Below are 20,428 nucleotides of genomic sequence, written 5' to 3' on the forward strand. Positions count from 1 at the left end.
CTTGGTTTTAAGAAAATGGTGTGAAATGTTTCATGAAATTTCTAGAAACTAACACAAGCATGAGGACCCTTGGACCTATGAAGCAACAATGCTACTTATTGAACCACAGCACTGCCAAGACCTTTGTGCCCTTTTCAGAAGATAATTAAAAGATGGTTTAAAAAAAAAATAACACTGAGAATTTAGGATTAAGCTATGTGATTATGTCTAAATGAGGCCCTTAAAATAAAAATATTTAACTGAAGTTCACAACTAAGGTGATTGCTGAAATGACTGGAGTTGGGTTAAGAACTGTCCTACGCATTATTAAAACCTTGGAGGATAGTGGTAACCTGTCAACTGCATGTACGAAATTAATCATGATGGAGATCATGGCAGTTGGAATGTTCAGTGAAACTTTTCTTTCTATAATATACATAATAAAAGAACATAATATTAATTTAATTATAACTATCTTCGCAGCTGCATCTAATGAACTATGATGTTTTGCTGATTGGTGTTTCATATCCTTGTATGAATCTCATATGAGGACAGTATAATTCTTTTGCCACATTTCTTCCATTTTAAATGAGTTCATAGTCATCAGGTGCTAATAAAGAAAAATAGTCAACAGTAGAGTCCGGGTCTCAAGAGGTTAATATACCGTGGTTTTCATTTGCTTGAGTAATGTACCTCATTGGCCAGGTGTTTAAACCACAACAATTTTACTGTAACAGAGGGGATTTCAATGTGATTTCATGATAATAAATGTATTTCATGCACATACTTTACATTTGTACATACCATTTTATTTTTAGTTTTATAAGTCTTAAGTTTTTGCTTTAACTTGATCCTCTTTAAAGATTAACCATGGATCTTTGCATGGGCCCTAGACTGTACCTAAATGCAAAAGAGTTTATGATCCTGTAAAAAGACAATCCATACAACAGGTCAAAAGTAACACAGTCTAAAGGGAAAGTGTCACCAAGGCAACGTGGATTTAAGCTCTTCAAAAGGGTCAAAGGGAGACCGAGAGAGTTTTTTTTTTTTTTTTTACAGTTTATTACATTGTGTTCTCTGGAATGTTGAATTATTGTGGAAATTTTCATTTTGAAAACTTTGAACAATTCAGGTCAAACATGATAGAATCTAAAGATTTTTTCTTTTTCTATAAAGCGGTCCTAAGTGAAAATATCATATCTGGTAAATATGTTTGGTATTAATTAATGAGAAAACCACTATAAATGGTGTTAGTTAGCTGTTTGACCAACAATAGCTGAAGATCTGCCTCATTGTACCTAGCATTTAGTTTTATCGTCGTTTTGTCCCAAAAGATATTCCTTCAGTTAATGTATAATTCTCTTATCAACTCATGCATACATGCTAAATGGTAAAGGTTATTGGCTTTTTTTTTTTTTTTTTTTTGCTGCTCTGCTGTGCTGGTGCCTATATAAACTCTCGCTGCTGCTCTTAAGGGCTACGAATTTCAGCACGTCATGGCATGTATACCTGTGGTTGACTTTGACGTCTACAAACTTGGTATCAGCAATGTCTCTGACCAGGACCTGCAAGAATTATGCAAAGACTTTTACAAGGCTTTCACCGAAATCGGGTTTGTTTATCTCAAAAATACTGGAATAGATCCAAAAGAGGTGTGTATTTCCATTTTAATTCTTTTTCTCTCTCAAAACACATTAGAGTGCAAATCTAAATATGCTAAATGATAATGATTCTCGTCTATATTAGGTAAGTGATGTCATGGACAATTCTAAAAAGTTCTTCCTGCTTCCTGAAGAACAGAAAAGACCCTCCAGCAGGGGAAGTTACACAAATAATGGCAATCATGGTTGGGTATCCTCAGAGACTGAAAGGTAGCTGGCTTGTCTGTCATCTACATTAAAACCCCAGGTTGGAACTACACTACTGCTCAAAAGTTTGGGATCACTTGCAAATTTCTTTGTTTTTGTTTAGTGATTTACTTCCTACATTCTACGACAATACTGGGGATTTCAAAACTATGAGATAACACATATGGAATTGGGTAATTATGTAGCAACAAAATTTGCACAATCCATTAAGCGCCATGATGAAACTGGCTCTCATGAAGACCATCTCAGGAGAAGTTCATTTAGAGTTACCAGCCTCAGAAATCACCAATTAACAAACAGCACTTCAGATTAGCCGTTCTGAAGGATTTACGGATCATGAGTAGCAGATACATGTTATTATCAACTATTTAAAGGAGATTATTGCATATTTTGGACTTTACAATGCATTGCTTTACAATGTAGGAATAAAGAACGGCTAAAACTTTTCCACAGCACTAAGGCCAATTTATTGTTACCCCCTTGGTTTTAAGACAATTGTGTGAACTGTTCCACAGAATTTCTAGAATAGAATTACAAAATGATCCCAAACTTTTGAGCAGTAGTGTATTTATGATCAGGTAAACTGAAATTCAGTCTTACTTTTACAGTTTGAATCCTCGACGCCCAGGTGACTTGAAGGAAGCCTTTAATACAGCATCTTTATGCACCGACATTGTAACTACCCTCAAAAACCACTGCGACAGCTGTAATAGATATACCATTTCAAATAATAAGAAAGAAATGCTAATTGCTACATTCTTCACCTGGCTTAGAAATGGCCCTCTGATGACCTCAGTGACTTTCGTGACATCCAAGTTGGCTTCTTCCTGCGCTGTAAGGAGCTCTCTCTCCGTGTCCTCAGAGTTATGGCTCTCAGTCTAGGCCTGGATTCTGAGGTTTTTCTCAAAGCACACAGCCACATTGGAAGTAAGCTGAACACACACACACACACACACACATGCTCTGACATGAACAGCACTAATTAAATTTTTTTAGGAAAGCAGTTGGACAAGTTGTTAGTTGTGAAATCATTAAGGTTTGTTTTTAGTTCATTCAGTTCATTGGTTTGTTTAGTTGCACATTCAGTCTGTCCAGATGCTTAGGCTGATTGTACTGTACCTTTATTCAAGGCTGCTCAAACAAACAGCTTCACTGTGATAAAAGTAGTTAATAATTGTTGCATTGCTTTAATAAAATCCTGTAGGTACCTGTAGGTTTAGAAAAAAACAACAACTCACGCCTACTGTTATTGCATGCACTAAACTGTCAGTAATCACTGGGAATAAGGCAGCATAGGACAAATGTCGCTCTGGATAAGGGCGTCTGCCAAATGCCTAAATGTAAATGTGGATCACTGCAGAGAAGCACATCTCAGAAATTTTAACTGACTTGCTGAATGACAAAGGAGCTATAACTAAATATTTAGGAGCATAACTCAATAACAGATGAGCGAATCTCGGTCATGACTGGAACGTTTGCTAATTCTAAGCCTGACCCAAAGACAGTCTCTCAAAACACAAAAAATAACATGGTATTCCCGTCGATGTTGAGGTGATGAGAACGGCAGCACCCTGCGCACTCTCTATTACTCTCCGGTGAAGGCTGGAAGCGTGAAAGAAGGCCAGCTCCGCTGTGGTGAGCACTCAGACTATGGCAGCATCACTCTAGTCTTCCAGAACCCTGAAGCAGGCCTACAGGTAAGACAGAATCCATGGCAAATCTAATGTAGGACAAATGAGTTATGTGATAGATCAACACAAAGGGGCACATCATTGTGAAGTGGAAGGAAAATGATAAATAGTTTTCAAATTTTTTTTACAATTAAAAATCTCTGATGTTCATTTGTATTTAATCGCCTTTACACTTACATTTGGCAGACGCTCTTATCTAGAGCGGCTTACTTTTTTTTTTTTTTATCTCATTATACATTTGAGCAGTTGAGGGTTAAGGGCCTTGCTCAAGGACCCAACAGTGGCAACTTGGTGGTTGTGGGGTTTGAACCTGGGATCTTACGAACCGTAGTCCAATGCCTTAACCACTGAGCTACCCTATCCCTTTACTCGATACCCCTTTACTCGATACCCCTAACTAAAACCCAGTGGAACCATTTGTATTCAGTCCACGTGTGTGTAATTTAATCTCGGTATGAGTAAAGCTGTTCTGTGAAGCCCTCAGAGGTTTGTAAGAGAACATTAGTGGACAAACATCATCTTGAACAAGGACAAGGAAGCTGGTCAGAGTTAATGGGACGATGAATTGCGCCAAATATAAATTCCTACATTCAATTAGATTGATTTTTCCCTTTAGGTTTTGAATCGTAAACAAGAGTTTATCTCGGCCCCAAGCATTCCTGGAACAGTGCTGGTAAACATCGCAGATCTGATGCAGAGGTGGACCAGTGATGTGTTTGTATCTGCTGTAAATATGCCCACTAATTTAAGATAATATTGATCTTGTTTTATTCAAACCTTTAATTATTTTCCTTATATTGAATGTTCTACAAATCTTTTTCAGGTCCATAGAGTTCTACTTCCTCCTACAGGTGACTTAAGCACAAGGCAGTCTTTGGTCTTCTTTGTGCAGCCAGATGATGATGCCATGATTACATGTTGTGATGGCTCTGACAAATATCCTCCAGTGAAATCGGTGGATTACCTCCTGGAAAGATTCGAGGACTCTTATGGCAGAAAATAAAGCTATGCTGTTAATTGTGAGTGGAGGCCCAACTCCATATAAATAGAATATTACGTACCAGAGACCACTATAATTCTATACTTATGCATTCCTGTCACATACGTTTCTCTAAAAATCAATTACAATGCATTATTAATACAATTTTTTTTTTTTTAATATATTTGATAATGAAGCCAGCTCACATATGTGTGGATTTCAAAAATAGAACCTTTTCAAATCTCCAAAATGGTAAATGAAGCTATTTATAAATGTAAAAGGTAAAACAGTAGGTGAAACTGATGAATAAGGTCCATATCCAGTCAGGCCCATACATTTTGCAACAAAGTTTTTTGGCATTTGGCGTCTGTACCCCTCCACATCGAATTCAAAATGAAACACTCAAGATGTCAGCGAAGCCAAGACTTTAACAGAAATATGCCATTAATTATTCAGGAATTGCAGACATGTTTATACACACATACACTGTAGTAAATTAGATTATGCGTCTATTGCACTGTATGTTATATGCCTGTTATTGATTAACATACAGATTAACATCATATTTTTCATTCATTTCATATCTTACTCTTACTGTATGTACTGTAAGAGTAAGATATGAAATGAATGAAAAATATGATTCTGTGGTGTGAGGAAAATGGGGACGTTGTGTGCACAAACGAATTTAAAGAAATGTTAATATAAGTACTAGTTTGAAAGTCTTAACAACCGCTAACATTACTGATAGTGTTGAAGTTAATAATAATATCAACTGTAATAATAGTAATAATCATATTTTAGTAAATATAACTAAATAGAAAAATTTGGGAAAAAACAACTGAGACAAAAAAAGGGGATTATATTCAGACATGATGTAATTACAGCAGAAAGAAAGTGACTATATTAAGAATGGATGCAGGCAGCAAACAAGTTTCTCTTTAAGTCTAATGGAAAGTCATAAGACTTAACTTCCTCATAAGCAGCAGTAAGTTCCAGTTCTAGTTCAGATGGACAAACTTCGTCTTTGTTCAGAGACTGTGTATACATTCTACAACAAAAATCAGTGACGCATAAAAATTAAGAATCTATTATCTATATATTAACAGGTGATGTCAAGACGACTCAAGACGCATCTGTTTCTCCAGTACTTGGACTAACCCCCCAGAGAGCAGATGGGACTCTCTGTGTCAGTAGAATACAAGTCAGGCTGCTGGGATTAAGAGAACTGAGTATAAGAGTATAAGAGAACTGTTTAAATCCATGATGCTGGAAAACAAGGAAGTAGGAACAGTATGATTGGGTGCCAAACAGATTATAAACAGTACAAACATAATAATTCAATAGTAAAACAAACACAGTAGCATGAGCATATGATAATGAAATAAGTATCAATAGTGATACGATGGAATAGTATATCTAACATACTAATCTTAACATTTTAACCTACTATACATGACAGTATATGTTTAAATACTGCTTATTTCAGTACACATATAATTAATACCTTATTAGTGTAGATCACATTCCTACACAACCATATCAGTAATTAATGATATAGTTCCATGAATTAGTATCTGGCCCCTTCCTGATTTTTTATTATTTTTGGCATATTTTTCACACTCAAATTTTACACACACAAAGATAACCCGAGTAAAAAATCCAACTTTTAAATTATGATTATTAAGGGATAAAAACTTCCCAAACCTAACTGGGGCTTTGTGAAAAGGTCATTTTGCCTAAATGAAATAACTGGGTGTGTTTGTGTGTGTTTGTGTTTACACTGGGTTTTACGCATTCATGAGAAATTTCACCCCAAGACTTATACGAGGGCGTATAACGCCCCTCGTATATTATTTTCTCACTTTATAACGCCGTTTTAACTTTACATTTGTTGTATATACTGTAGCATGTATGTAGCTATGTATTATTAATTAGATATTTATTTACATATTATTAACTGCATATTATCAGTTGGTTTACCTTAGGTTTTTTTTGTAGAAATATTCACAGTATATTTATTAATTATTGTAGACTGATCACGTATTGTTGACTGATTTGCCTGACGGTACAGCTTTAAGTCCTGTAATTTTAATTCCATCATTGGGACATTACTCAATCACCCATTGTCTTCATCCTGTATACAGGGTCACAGGGGGCCTGGAGGTAGTAATGGGAAGTTTGAATTATTTTAGTGACTCGGTTCTTTGAATCTCGTTCATCAAAATAAACGATTCATTTTTTAAAAAATTTATTGCTTTTTATTGCATTTTACCTATACACGTGTACATAGAAATATCAATGTACCAGATAAAACATAAATCAACAAACAAACAAGCTAAACAAAACAGAACAAAACCAAAGGCTTCTCAGTATTTTACATTAATACACAATACCATACAATACCACATCTTTTCTTAGTCGTCTATCAAAGTATTTCCAACTCCACCACATTTTACAAACAATTTGAAAGGTCCCCAAACTTCAAAATATTTTGTTTTTTAATATATATGTTATCTTTTCCATTGACATGTTTATCACCATCTCTTTCAGCCAACGACCTATACTTGGTGCATATGTATTTTTCCAATTTAAAGAAATAAGCCGTTTCGCTTGAAGAATACATATATTTATAAATATATGCTCTGTTTTTTTTTTTCATTTTACTTGAGATCCTTAGGGTATAAATGAAATAAAAAGATTAAAGGTGACAGTGGTATGTTTACATCAAGGATCTTTTCTATCATTCCTTTCACACCTTTCCAAAAAGTCTGATGTTTTTCACACTCCCAAAGACAATGATATAGTGTTCCTTTAAAGTCACCACATCTTAAACAAGTATCTGGAATATTTTCATTGTATTTATGTAATACAACTAGACTTATGTAAATCCTCATCAACCACTTATATTGTAGCAGTTTCAGACATGTGTTTATTATTAGTGATTGAGCTTCCTTGCATGCTTCCATCCAGTCCTCCATCAAAATATCCACTTTAAGATCTAATCTCCAAGCTTACAATTTATTATCTGAAGACTTCTTTGATCCTGACATCAGCATATTGTATAATGAAGAGATAATTTTTTTACTAAAACAATTTCTTGTCACTTCTTTTTCCAAGATAGACAATGATGGCATATCAATGGAATTATTTTGTGATTTGTGGATAAAATTTCTTATTTGTAAATACTTAAAAAAATGTTTTGCAGGAATATTGTATGTATTAACTATTTCCTCAAATGATATAAGAGTGTTGTTAACATATAAATCTGCTATCTTTCGAATGCCCTTGTCAGCCCAAATCTTGAAACCTGCTTTTAATCTGCCTGGTTTAAATTTTTCAATTTTTCATAAAGGCAGGCCAGACTTAGTGGCAGCTGATTCCATATCCACCCAAGATGGACAGTCCTGAGATAAAAAATAAAACATAATTGTTCTAAGTTGCACCGCCCAATAATACCAATGAAAGTTAGGACACTGTAAACCTCCTCTATCATATGGCAAAAATAAAAGTGTTAGACGGAGTCTGGAACATCTGTTATTTCAAATGAATTTAGTGAACATTTTTTTAAGTCGTTGAAATAGATGCTTAGGGGGAGGCAGAGGAATGTTCTGGAATAAATATAAAAATTTTGGCAAAATATTCATTTTTAAAATATTTATTCGACCAATTAAAGATATATGTAAGGGCATCCATCTTTCTATAGGTCTACTAACAATTTCCAGAAGAGGATCATAATTGAACGATTTATTTTTTGAGTTATTTAGTTTATTTTGTTTTTTAAATTAGAAATAAAATAAAATGTTGCATTTTCAATAAAAAGACCCCCAATACGTCTACATACAGAAATTTTGGCTATAGTTCCAGTGATGAAAATATTACAATGCAGCTAAGGACATTTTATAATAAACAGAATGAGTAGCTCACCATCATATCTTCTAGTCTGAGTCATTTGTTCTTTTGAATCTATTGCACCGCATAGCGTTTATGGGAGTCACGTGATAAAGGAACGAACGATTCGGAGTAGAAGAGTCAATAAAAAAGAATCGCTCTAAAAGTTTTGCTAGTCTGTCCTAGGAGTATGAGCTGCCTGCAGCTTATTTCTTTCGTTACCTGTAACATGATAACTGTAACATCATGTTCGCAACTTTGTATCCAAACGATTTCCTAATTTTCCTTCTATACTGTAGCCTACCTCCCAAGCAGTCCTGGGAAAATCTGATCACATTTAATCTATATCAGCGAGGTGTGATATCAAGAATATATAATTATATTTAATCTTTTGGTGATTGTAAAATCGCTAAAACCAGAGCTGCTTGTGAAAATGAACTGGGATTGCAGTTGAGTGAGGAATGTTGGGAGAAAGCTATGACAGAATACGCTCCAGCTCTTCCTGTGCCCGTCTCAGTTTTATTCTGTTTGGGGTTTTACACAGAGTCCATTATTCTAAATCAAGGCTAGCTAAAATATTTCCTGATGTTGAGGACAGATGTGACAGGTGCCATGCCTCTCCCTGTAACTTAAGTCATATGTTCTTTTTGTGCCCAAACCTGCACAACTTTTGGACAGGTTTTTTTTAATCTCATGTCCACTATACTTGGGGTACAGTTGAAGCCATGTCCATTAACTGCTATATATGGCATTACAGATGTTTCAGTTCTATTAAATTCTGCACATTAAGATGTCGTCGCCTTGTCATCTTTGTTGGCCAGACGTACACTACTTTTACACTGGAAGTCCGTTAATTGTCCCTCAATCTCGCAGTGGATTAAAGATTTATTTTTTCTTAAGCTGAAAAAGGTCAAATATACACTGAGAGGTTGTAATAGTATATTTTCTCACAAATGGCAACCATTTATTGCTTATTTTGCAAGCTTACAAGCACTGCCTGAATGATTATCAGGACTGGGTCATGCAACGACCCATCACTACCTGGAGGCTCTCCCAGGAGAACTAGGCCATGAGGTGGGGTACACCCTGAACAGGGTGCCAATCCATACTAGTGTCAATTAAGAATCAGGACTTAACCATTTACCTTCTGGAGTGTGTAAATTTATTATACTGTATATTATCCTTAATGATGTCACACAGGACAGAAGAATGAAATATGCATATGAAACTGTACAGTGCAGTATATATCTACAGTGTTATGAATGGTTTATTTTGTGATTTCTCTAGTGTGAGTGTAATTCGTAATTCATAGTTAGAAAGCTTCCCAGTCTGTCCCCAACCTCGCTCACACACTAGAATCAGGGCAATGACGATGTTAATCACCCCACATAGTGACATGAAAACGTGCAACGTGCAAACGAGTGCTATAAAATGTTATCATCATTATGAACTGTGCCTTTATTTTCCCCTACGCGCTCAATCCTCAATGAGAACCACACGTTCTGTTTTGGCTGAGAACAGAATGAGTGAGATAAGAGTTTTTTTATTCTATCCTCTGACTATTTGCATTTCGTACAATTCATTTTGTCCTAGTAAGTCTAACCTTTAATATTTCTCTCTCGTATATTTCACCTTGATTCCCCAAAATATTGAACAAATAGCTTTTAGCTTTAAAATTCGGGACGGTTGGCAATCCTAGTCATCTCACACAAGATGGCAGCCATTTTCTGCTATCAGCCTACTGCATATTTGACGATTTAACATATTTGTCCCTTCGTTCTATTAACTTCAGTTAACGGAACAAGCTAGTAGTGATGGTGAGGTGAATCCTCGTTCATTTGTCAAGGTTTCCCAGCCAATAGTTATTTCATGAAGCTACATTTAAGAGCTCATTGTACTGACATCTAGTGGACAGCTTTTGTGTAGCAAGCACTCCTTGAAAAGCAAGAACCTTTGGGTTTGTGGCTCGAGCAGAGGTGTGTTTGTGTGAGTGTGTGAGTGTGTGTGTCCAACACAGCACCTCCTTTCTGCTCTCCTCTCTCTGGTCTCTATAGGTGCATTCCAAACGGCCTGAAGTGTTCAGCCATATTAAGTGTGATTCCAAACCGCAGTGAAGGAATGAAAAAATTTCCATGGCGACGTAGAACCCTCCACGCCGAACATTCTCCCTGTGCAGTCCTCCAGGCTCTCCGGCAGTGATCAGCTGTCCGAGCCAGCGTGCAGCCGAGTTACTGACAAAGAGTCACCCGCAGCCGCTTTGCCGGTGTCACAGCTGAACCGTAATCCGCTCATCACCAAGCAGAAGGGCCCCACCCAGCGCTCGCGGGCACCGCTGCAAGACTTTCTAGTTGGGGGCACCCATGGGGCGTATGGGTGTGGACACTCACAGCCAGGGGCGAGATTTTGCTGCTGGAGAGCAGGTATGGGTGTGTTCCTCCGGAAGGAAGACGGGGCTCTCGGACAAGCTTATGTCCCACTAGGTGGGCCCCTGTACAGTAGTTGCTCGACTCTCCGATGTCATCTACCGGGTGTGGTTGGCGGGGCGGGCACGAGTCGTGCTCCACCGGGATCGTCTTGCGCCCTACCAGCCGCACGCCGATGAAACATCGAACTCTCTGGAGTGATGTAAAGTTTATCTCAAATCACCTTGCTTCCAATTTTTTTCACATTTGTTTAAAACTAGGAATTCCCTTTTTATACATTCTCTGATTTTTCTACATTATTTGACTAAAAATCTAAATATGGTTGTTTCAATTTCAGTTTAAATTCTCGGCTTTTAACTTGTGGTTGATTACTAAGTGTTCAATTGCTACACCTCTGTTATGCACTTTATGGTAAAAAGAAGGATAAAAATGATTATTGGACAGGTCAAAATAAAATGAAAAGATTTTACCCTTTTATAGAAATATTGCCAACAAATTTAAGAAATAACATTCAATTAATATAACAAAATATTTTAAGAATTCTTGGGATTCCATGTGTGAATAATGTCATGAAACACACATGATGTGTGTGCAAAATGAGTTCCTCTGTGTGTGTCTTTCTCTATATCTACTTTTCTTTTATTAGTTCCTTGATTAGTTCAGTATAAAAACAGTTGCTACACTCATCTTATCGCATTCCAAAATTTGGGCTAGAATCTTATAACAGCATCACGTCACGTACGTTAAGTTTTATCCCATAGACCATAATGCAAAAGTTTGATTCTTAGGAAAAAATGAATGCTGCTAAAGAGAAAAACAACTGATTTCATTTAATTATATTTCAGATGTTGTCCAGTTATCCTCAGGTGCTCTCGGAGCTCTAGTCGGCTTCGTACAGAAGGTCTCTGGGTGCGGCGTACTCAGCCATGTTTGGTAACCTAGACAGCATGCAGCAGCCGAGAGCACCACGCCACGCCCACCTGTCAAACCAGAAGCAGAACAGTGCCCAGTACCAGGTCGTCTCCCAGAAGCTGATAGTTAGGAAGCCGAGTTCAGCACAAGGCTTTACAGATTAACGAGATTATTGTCATGATCACACAAACGCCTTGCGATGGAACTGATCTAATTTCATCCAGTTAAGTATTACTCAAAAGAATTCTAATTTTTATTTAACCATACCCCGTATAATAAGCAGTGAGATGCTTACATGACTGTTTATGACCTTGGAAAAAAAGGAAGTGAGGAAGCATAAATAATGTAAAGATTTTATCTTAGGAAGAAACGCATACTGCTCAAGTGAAAAAATAATTATTTTATTTAATTTGGTTTCAGATGTTGTCAGCAACTGTGAGAGATCCTCTGGTGCTTTGGGAACTCTCTGAGCTCTACAGGTCTTCATAGAGAAGGTCTTGGGGTGCAGTGTAATCAACCATGTTGGGTAAACCAGACAAAACACAGCAGCCCAGAGCACTGCGGAACACACCCATGTCTTTTACTCTATACCATTCATCAGTTTCTTCATCATAACACTCCACATTATTGGTGGTGGTAAACCCATTATATCCTCCAACAACGAACAGGAGATCATCCAGCACCTCAATGCCAAAGTTACTGCGCTGATTGATCATGTCTGGAACATTTCTCCATGAATGTGTCTGAGGATTATACGCCTCTGCACTTCTTAGACGACTCATACCATCATATCCCCCAATTGCATAAACTTGTCCGCCATATGCAACCACACCAAGTCCACTCCTTCTGCTTGTCATGTGGGGAAGGAGAGTCCACTGGTTAGTCTGAGGATTGTAATACTCCGCTGTGAATAAACACTCATACCCATCAAGCCCTCCACATATGAACACTTTGCCGTTTAGCACTGTTGCACTAGCATCGCTCCTGCATTCGTGCATCGGTGCTATCATACTCCATTGATTGTTCTTAGGATTGTATCTCTCAGCTGTGTCAAACCGTTGCATGCCACTGAATCCTCCCATTGCATAGATACGGTCATCCAGTACACACGCACTCACGTAACACCGACAAGAGTGCATGGGGCCCACTTCAGTCCACACTCTGGTAATAGGGTCGAACCTACGCACGCTGTTGAAGTAATTCACACCGTCGTATCCTCCGATGCAGTACAGGAAGCCATTGAGGAACACTGTCCCATGATAGGCTCGTGGATCCTCACTGCAGAGAGTTACATTGACCCAGTGCTTTGCTCGTGGATCATACACCTCTACGGCATTGGTGGGAACTTCACGGCACCATCCCCCGATAGCCACTAGAACAGCGCTGGGCATGCGCGGCCGAGCGAGATCAGAGCTGAGAAACTCGTCTTGGTTGAGGCCATGGATGTTCAGCAGAACACTGTAAACGATCCATCTAGATTTTATGTCACCTGCCACTAAATTGTTGTTCTTTACTTTATCTATAAAGTAGTCGTGTGTCAGTAGCCCCAAACGCACGTTGGCCAGTAAGAGACCAATGTGTTTTTCTCGCTCCAGGGGTGCATGTTTAATCCATAGCATGATGGCCTCAAACACTACCTTCTCATGTTTTACATTCAGCTCATTTTTCTCTGTGATCTCACAAAGCTCCTCAACCGTGAGGTCCAGAAACTCTTCAGAGACACTCAGCACCTTCTCGAAGTTGTACAGTATAAACTGCAAGGTCTGCTGCTGCAGCTTCATGCAGAAGCAAAAGCGAGCTAACCGCCAAATACCTATACAGTTCTTCTGGCACAGCTGAGCCTTCAGGAACACAGAGCACTTGTTTACCAGGCTGTCCATCGCTAGATAATCAGCAGCGATAAGCAGCTCACACACATTTTTTTCTGTGATTTTAACTCGCTTTAAATACACATACTCCATGATCAACTCTGTTACCTCTGATGAGACACCAGGGATGGTGTACTCAAATTTGTCTGGAGGATACAAGCCATGAGTGAAGAGAGCCCTGAAGTAAGGGCTGCAGCCGCAGAGGATGATCTTATGTGCATCAAACTCAGCATCGGCGACTTTCAGGAGAACATCACACAGTTCCTTCTCTAAACGCAGCTTGTTGAAAATGTTGCAGGGCCTCCTGTCCTGCTTCCTCTCCATTCCTATACTTTCCTGCTCACTCGTCTCGCGAAGTTCAGAGTGACTGGAAGTAGAACTTCAACCTTTGTGTCTTGAGTGAGGCTAAGCTATTATGACATCATAATGTTCTGATTCTACATTGAGATTCACTAAACATGTAATGCAACATAGTGGATGCCGGTAAACACCAAGAAGAAGATGTTTGACTACCGTATGACTGAAGCAGACAGGAACATTGATATTTAGGAGAAATCTTCTTACTGTACAAGCTTTTAACACATTCACCACACATCCACTGTACTCACTCACTCACTGTACCGTTTAAAACTGTATACGGGGTCGCAGGGAGCTTTCACACACTACGAGCAATTTGGGAACGCCAATTAGCCCAATCTGCAGGTCTTTGGACTGTTGGAGGAACCCAGAGAAAACCCACAAGCATGGTTATTTTGTGCCGACTGTCAAAGTCAATAAAAAATTATTAATTATTTATTTTTTGTTTAAATAAATGTATTATAACGTTTTGCTGAAAATAGTGATTAAACTTTTTTTTTTACTATTTTGTTAAAATAATGAGTCCACCTTAAGTAACCTTTAAAAACCCTTTACTTTGTTTCTCAGAAAAAAAAAACAAAGGGAGTTTAGCTGTTTGCAGTTAATAATTACAGTGGAAACTAGGGTTGCGAGTAACCCAGTTTTGTGGGTGTTCTGCAAGAAGAGCTAATTTTTTTAATCAATTTTGACTTGATAAACAAGTGAGTCTTGGTATACGAGTACCAAGTATCATCAACTATCATGTAGCACGCATGCGCGTCTTGTTTTGATGCCGAGTGTCATGTGATCACAACTGAGTCAATGGTTATTCTCTTTCGCGTGCCATGGAATTGTGGGTAATCGGCTTTTAAGAAGACTTAGGTTAGGTTGTAGCAGTTAGCTTATAAGAGGATACCCTTTTATGCTGTGTATCTGCTTTATGATGTTGAGTTCGGTCTCTCTCTCTCCCTCTTCTTCCCCTGCCTCTGATCCAGCGTCTACAAAATCGTCATCCGTAACCAGTTCATGCTCCAAGACAAGGCTCAGGTATCCTATTGATTCTCCACACCATCATGGGGTTGCTAACAGGTCAGAATAAGCCAGCAGTGTGCCATCTCTAGCTTCAAAATCAGCCTGGGCTCCATTAAGGGGAGATAAAACAGATCTGAGAGACTGGTAAACTGATAAACACCTATGACAGCCACCTGGTGGTCAAGTACACTGCCTGGCCAAAAAAATGCCACACTAATATTTAATTTGACTGCTTTTTAATTACTGTGGCTAGGATAGAGCAGCTACTCATTTTACATAAAAATAAATAAAGATAATAGAATGATCTTACCTTGAGAAGAATCCTTGAAGATGGACCAAGAACCTACAGTTACAGTAGCACTGGGCAGGACTAGGAAGCACTTGGTCGATTGTATGCTTCACGGTGCTCTGCTTGTGCTCACTCCATATGTTCTCAAACTTAAGTTTAGGAAGTCCACGGCTGATTTTAGCCTGAATATCCTGGACATACACCACTACACAACAGGATGAGGAGGACTGTTCCTCCCAGGCTTCCTTTGCCCAATCCAGCAGGCCATGCAGCCTTTGTCCAAACACCAGCTCAAAAGGAGTGAAGCCAGTAGAGCCATAAGGAAGTATTTCTGACAGTCAAGAGGACCTATGGGAACAGCTGTTCTCAGCTTCAAACGCTTTTATCCAACCCTATTCATAGGGTCCTTTTGATCATCTGATTGAACTGCTCCACCAGACCATCAGTTTGGCCATCAGAATGGTAAAAAGAGGCGTGGATCTGTTTAACCTGCAACAACAACAACTGTTTTACTTGCAACAACTGCCATCAATTTAGACATAGTAGGAGTACATGCACATCTCTCTGCTGCTGAGCAAAGCTGCCGTCTCGCATAACCTGCTGAGACAAGGAGAGAAGTAAATTAGAAGGTGAGTTTCGCCCACCTTTAGCCTCTGCGTCTGTGCCCTTGTCGTAGGAATGGGCCATCCAAGCGGGATGGGGCTAGAGGGATTTTCTTCACCACTGCAAGAGGCGACGTTTTTTTTTTTCTCCCAGTTCTTCTTGGCACACAGTTTTGGCCAGTCTCACCCTAGTAGAAGAGAAACAGGCAGGTTAGGCCTTACTCCTGCAGTAACGGAGTGTTTTCTCTGACAGTCCTCTCCACACACGCATGTCATCGGGAGAAGCTTGCATGACTGCGTATTACTTTTATAAATTTTTCAATTTTGACACAAGGGATTATTTTAGTATTGTAGTTTATACAATTAGAAATTATATTTAATATTTATAATTATATTAAAATGTATAAATTATTTAAAATTATATTTCAAATCTATAATTTATAACTTTGTTTATAAAAAACTTTATAAAATTAAAAATAATATTTAAAGTTATAATAAAATTGTGAATTATACTGGCTTTCCTTCAAACGTTATTTTTTGAGTAATGTTTTATGCAGACACCAGAGGGTGCTATAATTCTGCTTAGTATCTGGATGTCTGTACAGAAATGTCTGTACACAACATGACAGCAGCTCCATACTGAACAAACTAATTTTGCTACTGATGGTCGCAAAAAAAAATTAATAATAATAAATATATATACAGTGCACCTGGAAAGTATTCACAGCGCATCACTTTTTCTACATTTTGTTATGTCACAGCCTTATTCTAAAAAGGATTAAATACATTTTTTTCCTCAGAATTCTACACACAACACCCCATAATGACAACATAAAAAAGTTTACTCGAGATCTTTGCAAATTTATTTAAAAAAAATTGGCTTTGCCATAAAGCTCAAAACTGAGTTTGGGCGCATCCTGTTTCCCTAATCCTATTTGTGTCTATATGCATGTGTACAGCGTGTGTGTAAAGCAAAAGCAAGTCTTATTAGAGACGTTTAAAATCCATTTTCTTTCTCTGCTCAAGGCTTAGCCTGCTCTTTGCCTGCTGTGTGTGTGTCTGTGTGCACGCGCGTCATTGGACACAGTGCCACAGACACACAGACCCCTCCTACTTTCGCCTTTACAGACACACACACACACACTCTCTCTGCTCTATACACAGAAACACTGCTCTGTCGCGATTCTATTTAAAGGTAAAGTGCAGGTTAATTTGGTGGAAGCAGTGATTCTGTTAGTGTGTTTTTAAAAATAAATTTGGTTTACAAGTCTTTTGGAATACCAGCCTGCTTCCGGAACGAATTATACTCGTAATCCAAGGTTCCACTGTACTGTATATATTTGACAGATGTAAAAAGCATACATGTCTATGTTTTTTGTGTTAGTCCATTTTTATTTTATTTTATTATTATTATAACAGCTCAAGGAGCAACATGTTTGTGCACTTTCTAAAGATTTTAGTTCTGTTTTTAAATAAAGGGTTGAAAATGAATGCTTTTCTTGCTGCAAAAAAAATCTGATTCCTCGATTTAATCGGAAAAAAAATCGACAGATTAATCGATTATTAAAATAATCGTTAGTTGCAGCCCTACAGTGTATATATAAAATGCATATAAAATGTATATAAAATGTATGTATATACTAAGTTTTCAGGCGCTATGAGGGATTGTTTGATGCTTCAATAAACCAAGGTCTTTTTATAAACATACTTAAATTAAAAATATTATTATTATTATTTTAATACCAAATATTAAAATGTTATTGTAATGTTGATTTAATTCCTTGGAAAACCCAATACATTTCACTTTTACTTCAAATAAAATTTGTTAAAATAAGCCAGCTTACGTATGTATGAATATCAAGAGCAGAAACTGATGTAATTTCCTTTTCACATCTCAGAATGATAGAGGAAACTATTTATAAATGACACAGAAAAATGATGAGTAAAATCCATATAGCACTAACTATAGACAAATAAATAATATTTAAGCATTCAATCTACATTATACCTAAAAAGAAGATTGTTAATTTTGTGCATAAAAATCGGTGTGTGATACTGTATTATTATTATTATATTTTTTTTTCCAGGTTGTACTAAGTGGCTACTACAGGAGCTGTAGCAAAAAAATCACCCCCTTAATAAAAACATTTTGTCATTTTGCTGCCTGAAATGAGGACAGACACAGTTTTTGTTTTAAACAGCTGTATTTACTCAGTGTATTTTTTTTTTAACTAAACCCCTGATATGAAATAGGATCACCCCCACCCTTTTTAAAAATGTCTTGCAACCCTCCTGAAAAACCACATTTGTGAAGACTTTGAGATATTATGATATATTATGTGCACACAATAACCTCTCTTTGTCATAAATCCCTGCAACTGCTTCAGAGTTGCTGTAGGCCTTTTAGGCTTAGTTCACACTCCAGGTCTTAATGCTCACATGGGAGCCATAATTCCCCGACTCATAATTGTTTTTTTGCGCTGTTGTTCACATTGTCATTTAAATGCGACTGCCATCAGTATGATGTGTGAACAGTATTTATGCGCAGAAGAAGACGTGACGTCAGACACAGTGCACTGTGTTTGCGAAAATAAAAATGGATGCGGCTCATGATAGCATGTGTGTAGCAATTTTTCAGTTAATATGTAATAAAAGCATAAATAAGGAAGTGATAAGAAAAAGAATATTAAGTAGAAGAAAAGCACAAATTTTGATTATGGCCTTTTGTGGAGCAGTGGCTGCTACCTCTGTACAGAGGAATGTGTGGGAATCTGAGCCAGGACTGGTGGGATTCTTACATGAGGGGCTTCACGGATGCAGAGTCCTCACTATCTTTTCACTGACCACCTACATCACGGTTATCTGCCATTATGATTTGAATCTTCCCACCTCCTTCAGCGCAGAATTGTGACGTCTGTCGCATTTCAAGACAAGGCCGTTCAGATGGAAGTCGCATTGCAAAATATCGGACATGTATCTGATTTAGGACCAAATATGAAAGTGGCCTTGGCCTGATTTGAAAGAATCAGATTTGTGCTGTTCAGACGGTCATAAGAAAATCAGATATGGGTCACATTTGGGCAAAAAATCGGATTTGGGCCACTTCAGCCTGCCGTGTTAACTACGACTTAGTAGCCACTCTGACCAGTTTTCTCCTGGCTTTTCATTCAGTTTGCAGTGACGTCCTGATCCAGAGAGGGTCTGTGTTGCACCAAATATCTTCCACTTGTTAATAATAGACCTCACCGTGCTCCTAGGCAGTGATAAAGATATATTCACACCAGTAAATTGTATCTATTTCTTTTATATCTATCACGGCTAGTAACTGATCCATATGGCTGGTTTGAAATTATTTGGGTCCATCTCCTAATCTTTTGACAGTGTCTTACCACCTATAGTTAATTGGTTGCTTCGGTTGCACTACTGGGGACTTAAATTATTCAGCTTTTGCTAAGCTAATTAAATGGCCACAGCTGATCACAGTTGAAAATCAAATGTCTTGGTGTGCTATTGAGAAGGTAGGTTCACCTAATTGAGTCATTTTAGGAGGGGTTGATCTAATTCCATATCAGTTTTTCTGACATGTTTGTGTTATATCTTTCACTTGGATGTTAAAAGCTGCACTAAGTAAATAAAGCTGAATAGACAAAAACTGTGTCTGTTTTCATTTTAGGCTGCAAAGTTTATGCACTAGGGCCGTAAACATCTGGTTTCCACAAGATATGATACACTTTAAATTCTTCAATCAATTTGTTTAATATTTAAAATAAAAAATATAAAATCACCTTGCTAGCCGTTTTTTACATTTGCTGAAAATTATAAAATCTTTTTTTTAATAACCAGTTGTTTGTTGTCTCCAAATTTATTTGAATATATGGTTGTTGTTTCAATATTAATTACAATTCTCAGCTTTTACAGTAACTTGATGATTGAATTATAACTTTATGGTTAAAAGAAAATAGCGCACACAAACAATTATTTAGCCCAGGAGAGTTTGTCCATTAAAATTAGAATATTTTCCCTAAAAAGCTACTTTTTAAACTTAATTAATATATTACATAAATGCAGCATAATAGCTTGTGTGTTTCTTATATTTAGAATTTTGCAAAAATATTAAAAATAAATGTAATAAACTTGGGGATACCAAATATATCTAATATAATAAATAATACATAAATAAATAATATATAATACATATTTTAGGACTTCTCAGGACAACATGCGATGCAGGAAATTGGGGCAGAAAAGAACGTAGCAACCTAGGATAGCTAGCTATTGCCAAAGTTAGCTAACTAAGCAGATCTAGCACAAACCTATAAATTTTTAATGTATTTATTTTGTATTTAAGTCATGTAATTAGCCGGTTAGCTAGGTTTCTATAGGCACACACAAGAAAGATAACGAGAGTCAGTAACTGCATTTAAGGAGGTTTCAGGAGAATGTACAAACATTCTTGGAAGTAGACATTTTTTTAAACAGTCTACTTCTACATATTCTTCTTCTTGTAGATTTTCAAGAAGTGGCCATGTCCGTGATACTAATGCGACACTTTCCAGCTGAG

General features: G+C 37.4%; 2 protein-coding genes across 2 annotated transcripts; one reads left to right on the forward strand and one right to left on the reverse strand.

Annotated features, from left to right (window-relative positions):
* Positions 1-1,475: 1,475 nt before the first annotated feature.
* On the forward strand, positions 1,476-7,578 carry si:dkey-10o6.2 (uncharacterized protein LOC100124608 homolog). Its single transcript, XM_053486665.1, has 7 exons — positions 1,476-1,631; positions 1,726-1,850; positions 2,456-2,522; positions 2,621-2,774; positions 3,399-3,544; positions 4,155-4,265; positions 4,362-7,578. Exons 1-7 carry the CDS (start codon positions 1,476-1,478, stop codon positions 4,539-4,541), a joined length of 939 nt encoding a protein of 312 aa, XP_053342640.1. The 3' UTR covers positions 4,542-7,578.
* A 4,635-nt stretch (positions 7,579-12,213) lies between these two features.
* LOC128513051 (kelch-like protein 10) lies at positions 12,214-13,959 on the reverse strand. The gene has a single exon (XM_053486664.1). It carries the CDS (start codon positions 13,930-13,932, stop codon positions 12,214-12,216), a length of 1,719 nt encoding a protein of 572 aa, XP_053342639.1. The 5' UTR covers positions 13,933-13,959.
* Positions 13,960-20,428: the final 6,469 nt, after the last annotated feature.

This window comes from Clarias gariepinus, chromosome 25 (genome assembly GCF_024256425.1).
Source record: "Clarias gariepinus isolate MV-2021 ecotype Netherlands chromosome 25, CGAR_prim_01v2, whole genome shotgun sequence".
Lineage (NCBI taxonomy): Eukaryota > Metazoa > Chordata > Actinopteri > Siluriformes > Clariidae > Clarias > Clarias gariepinus.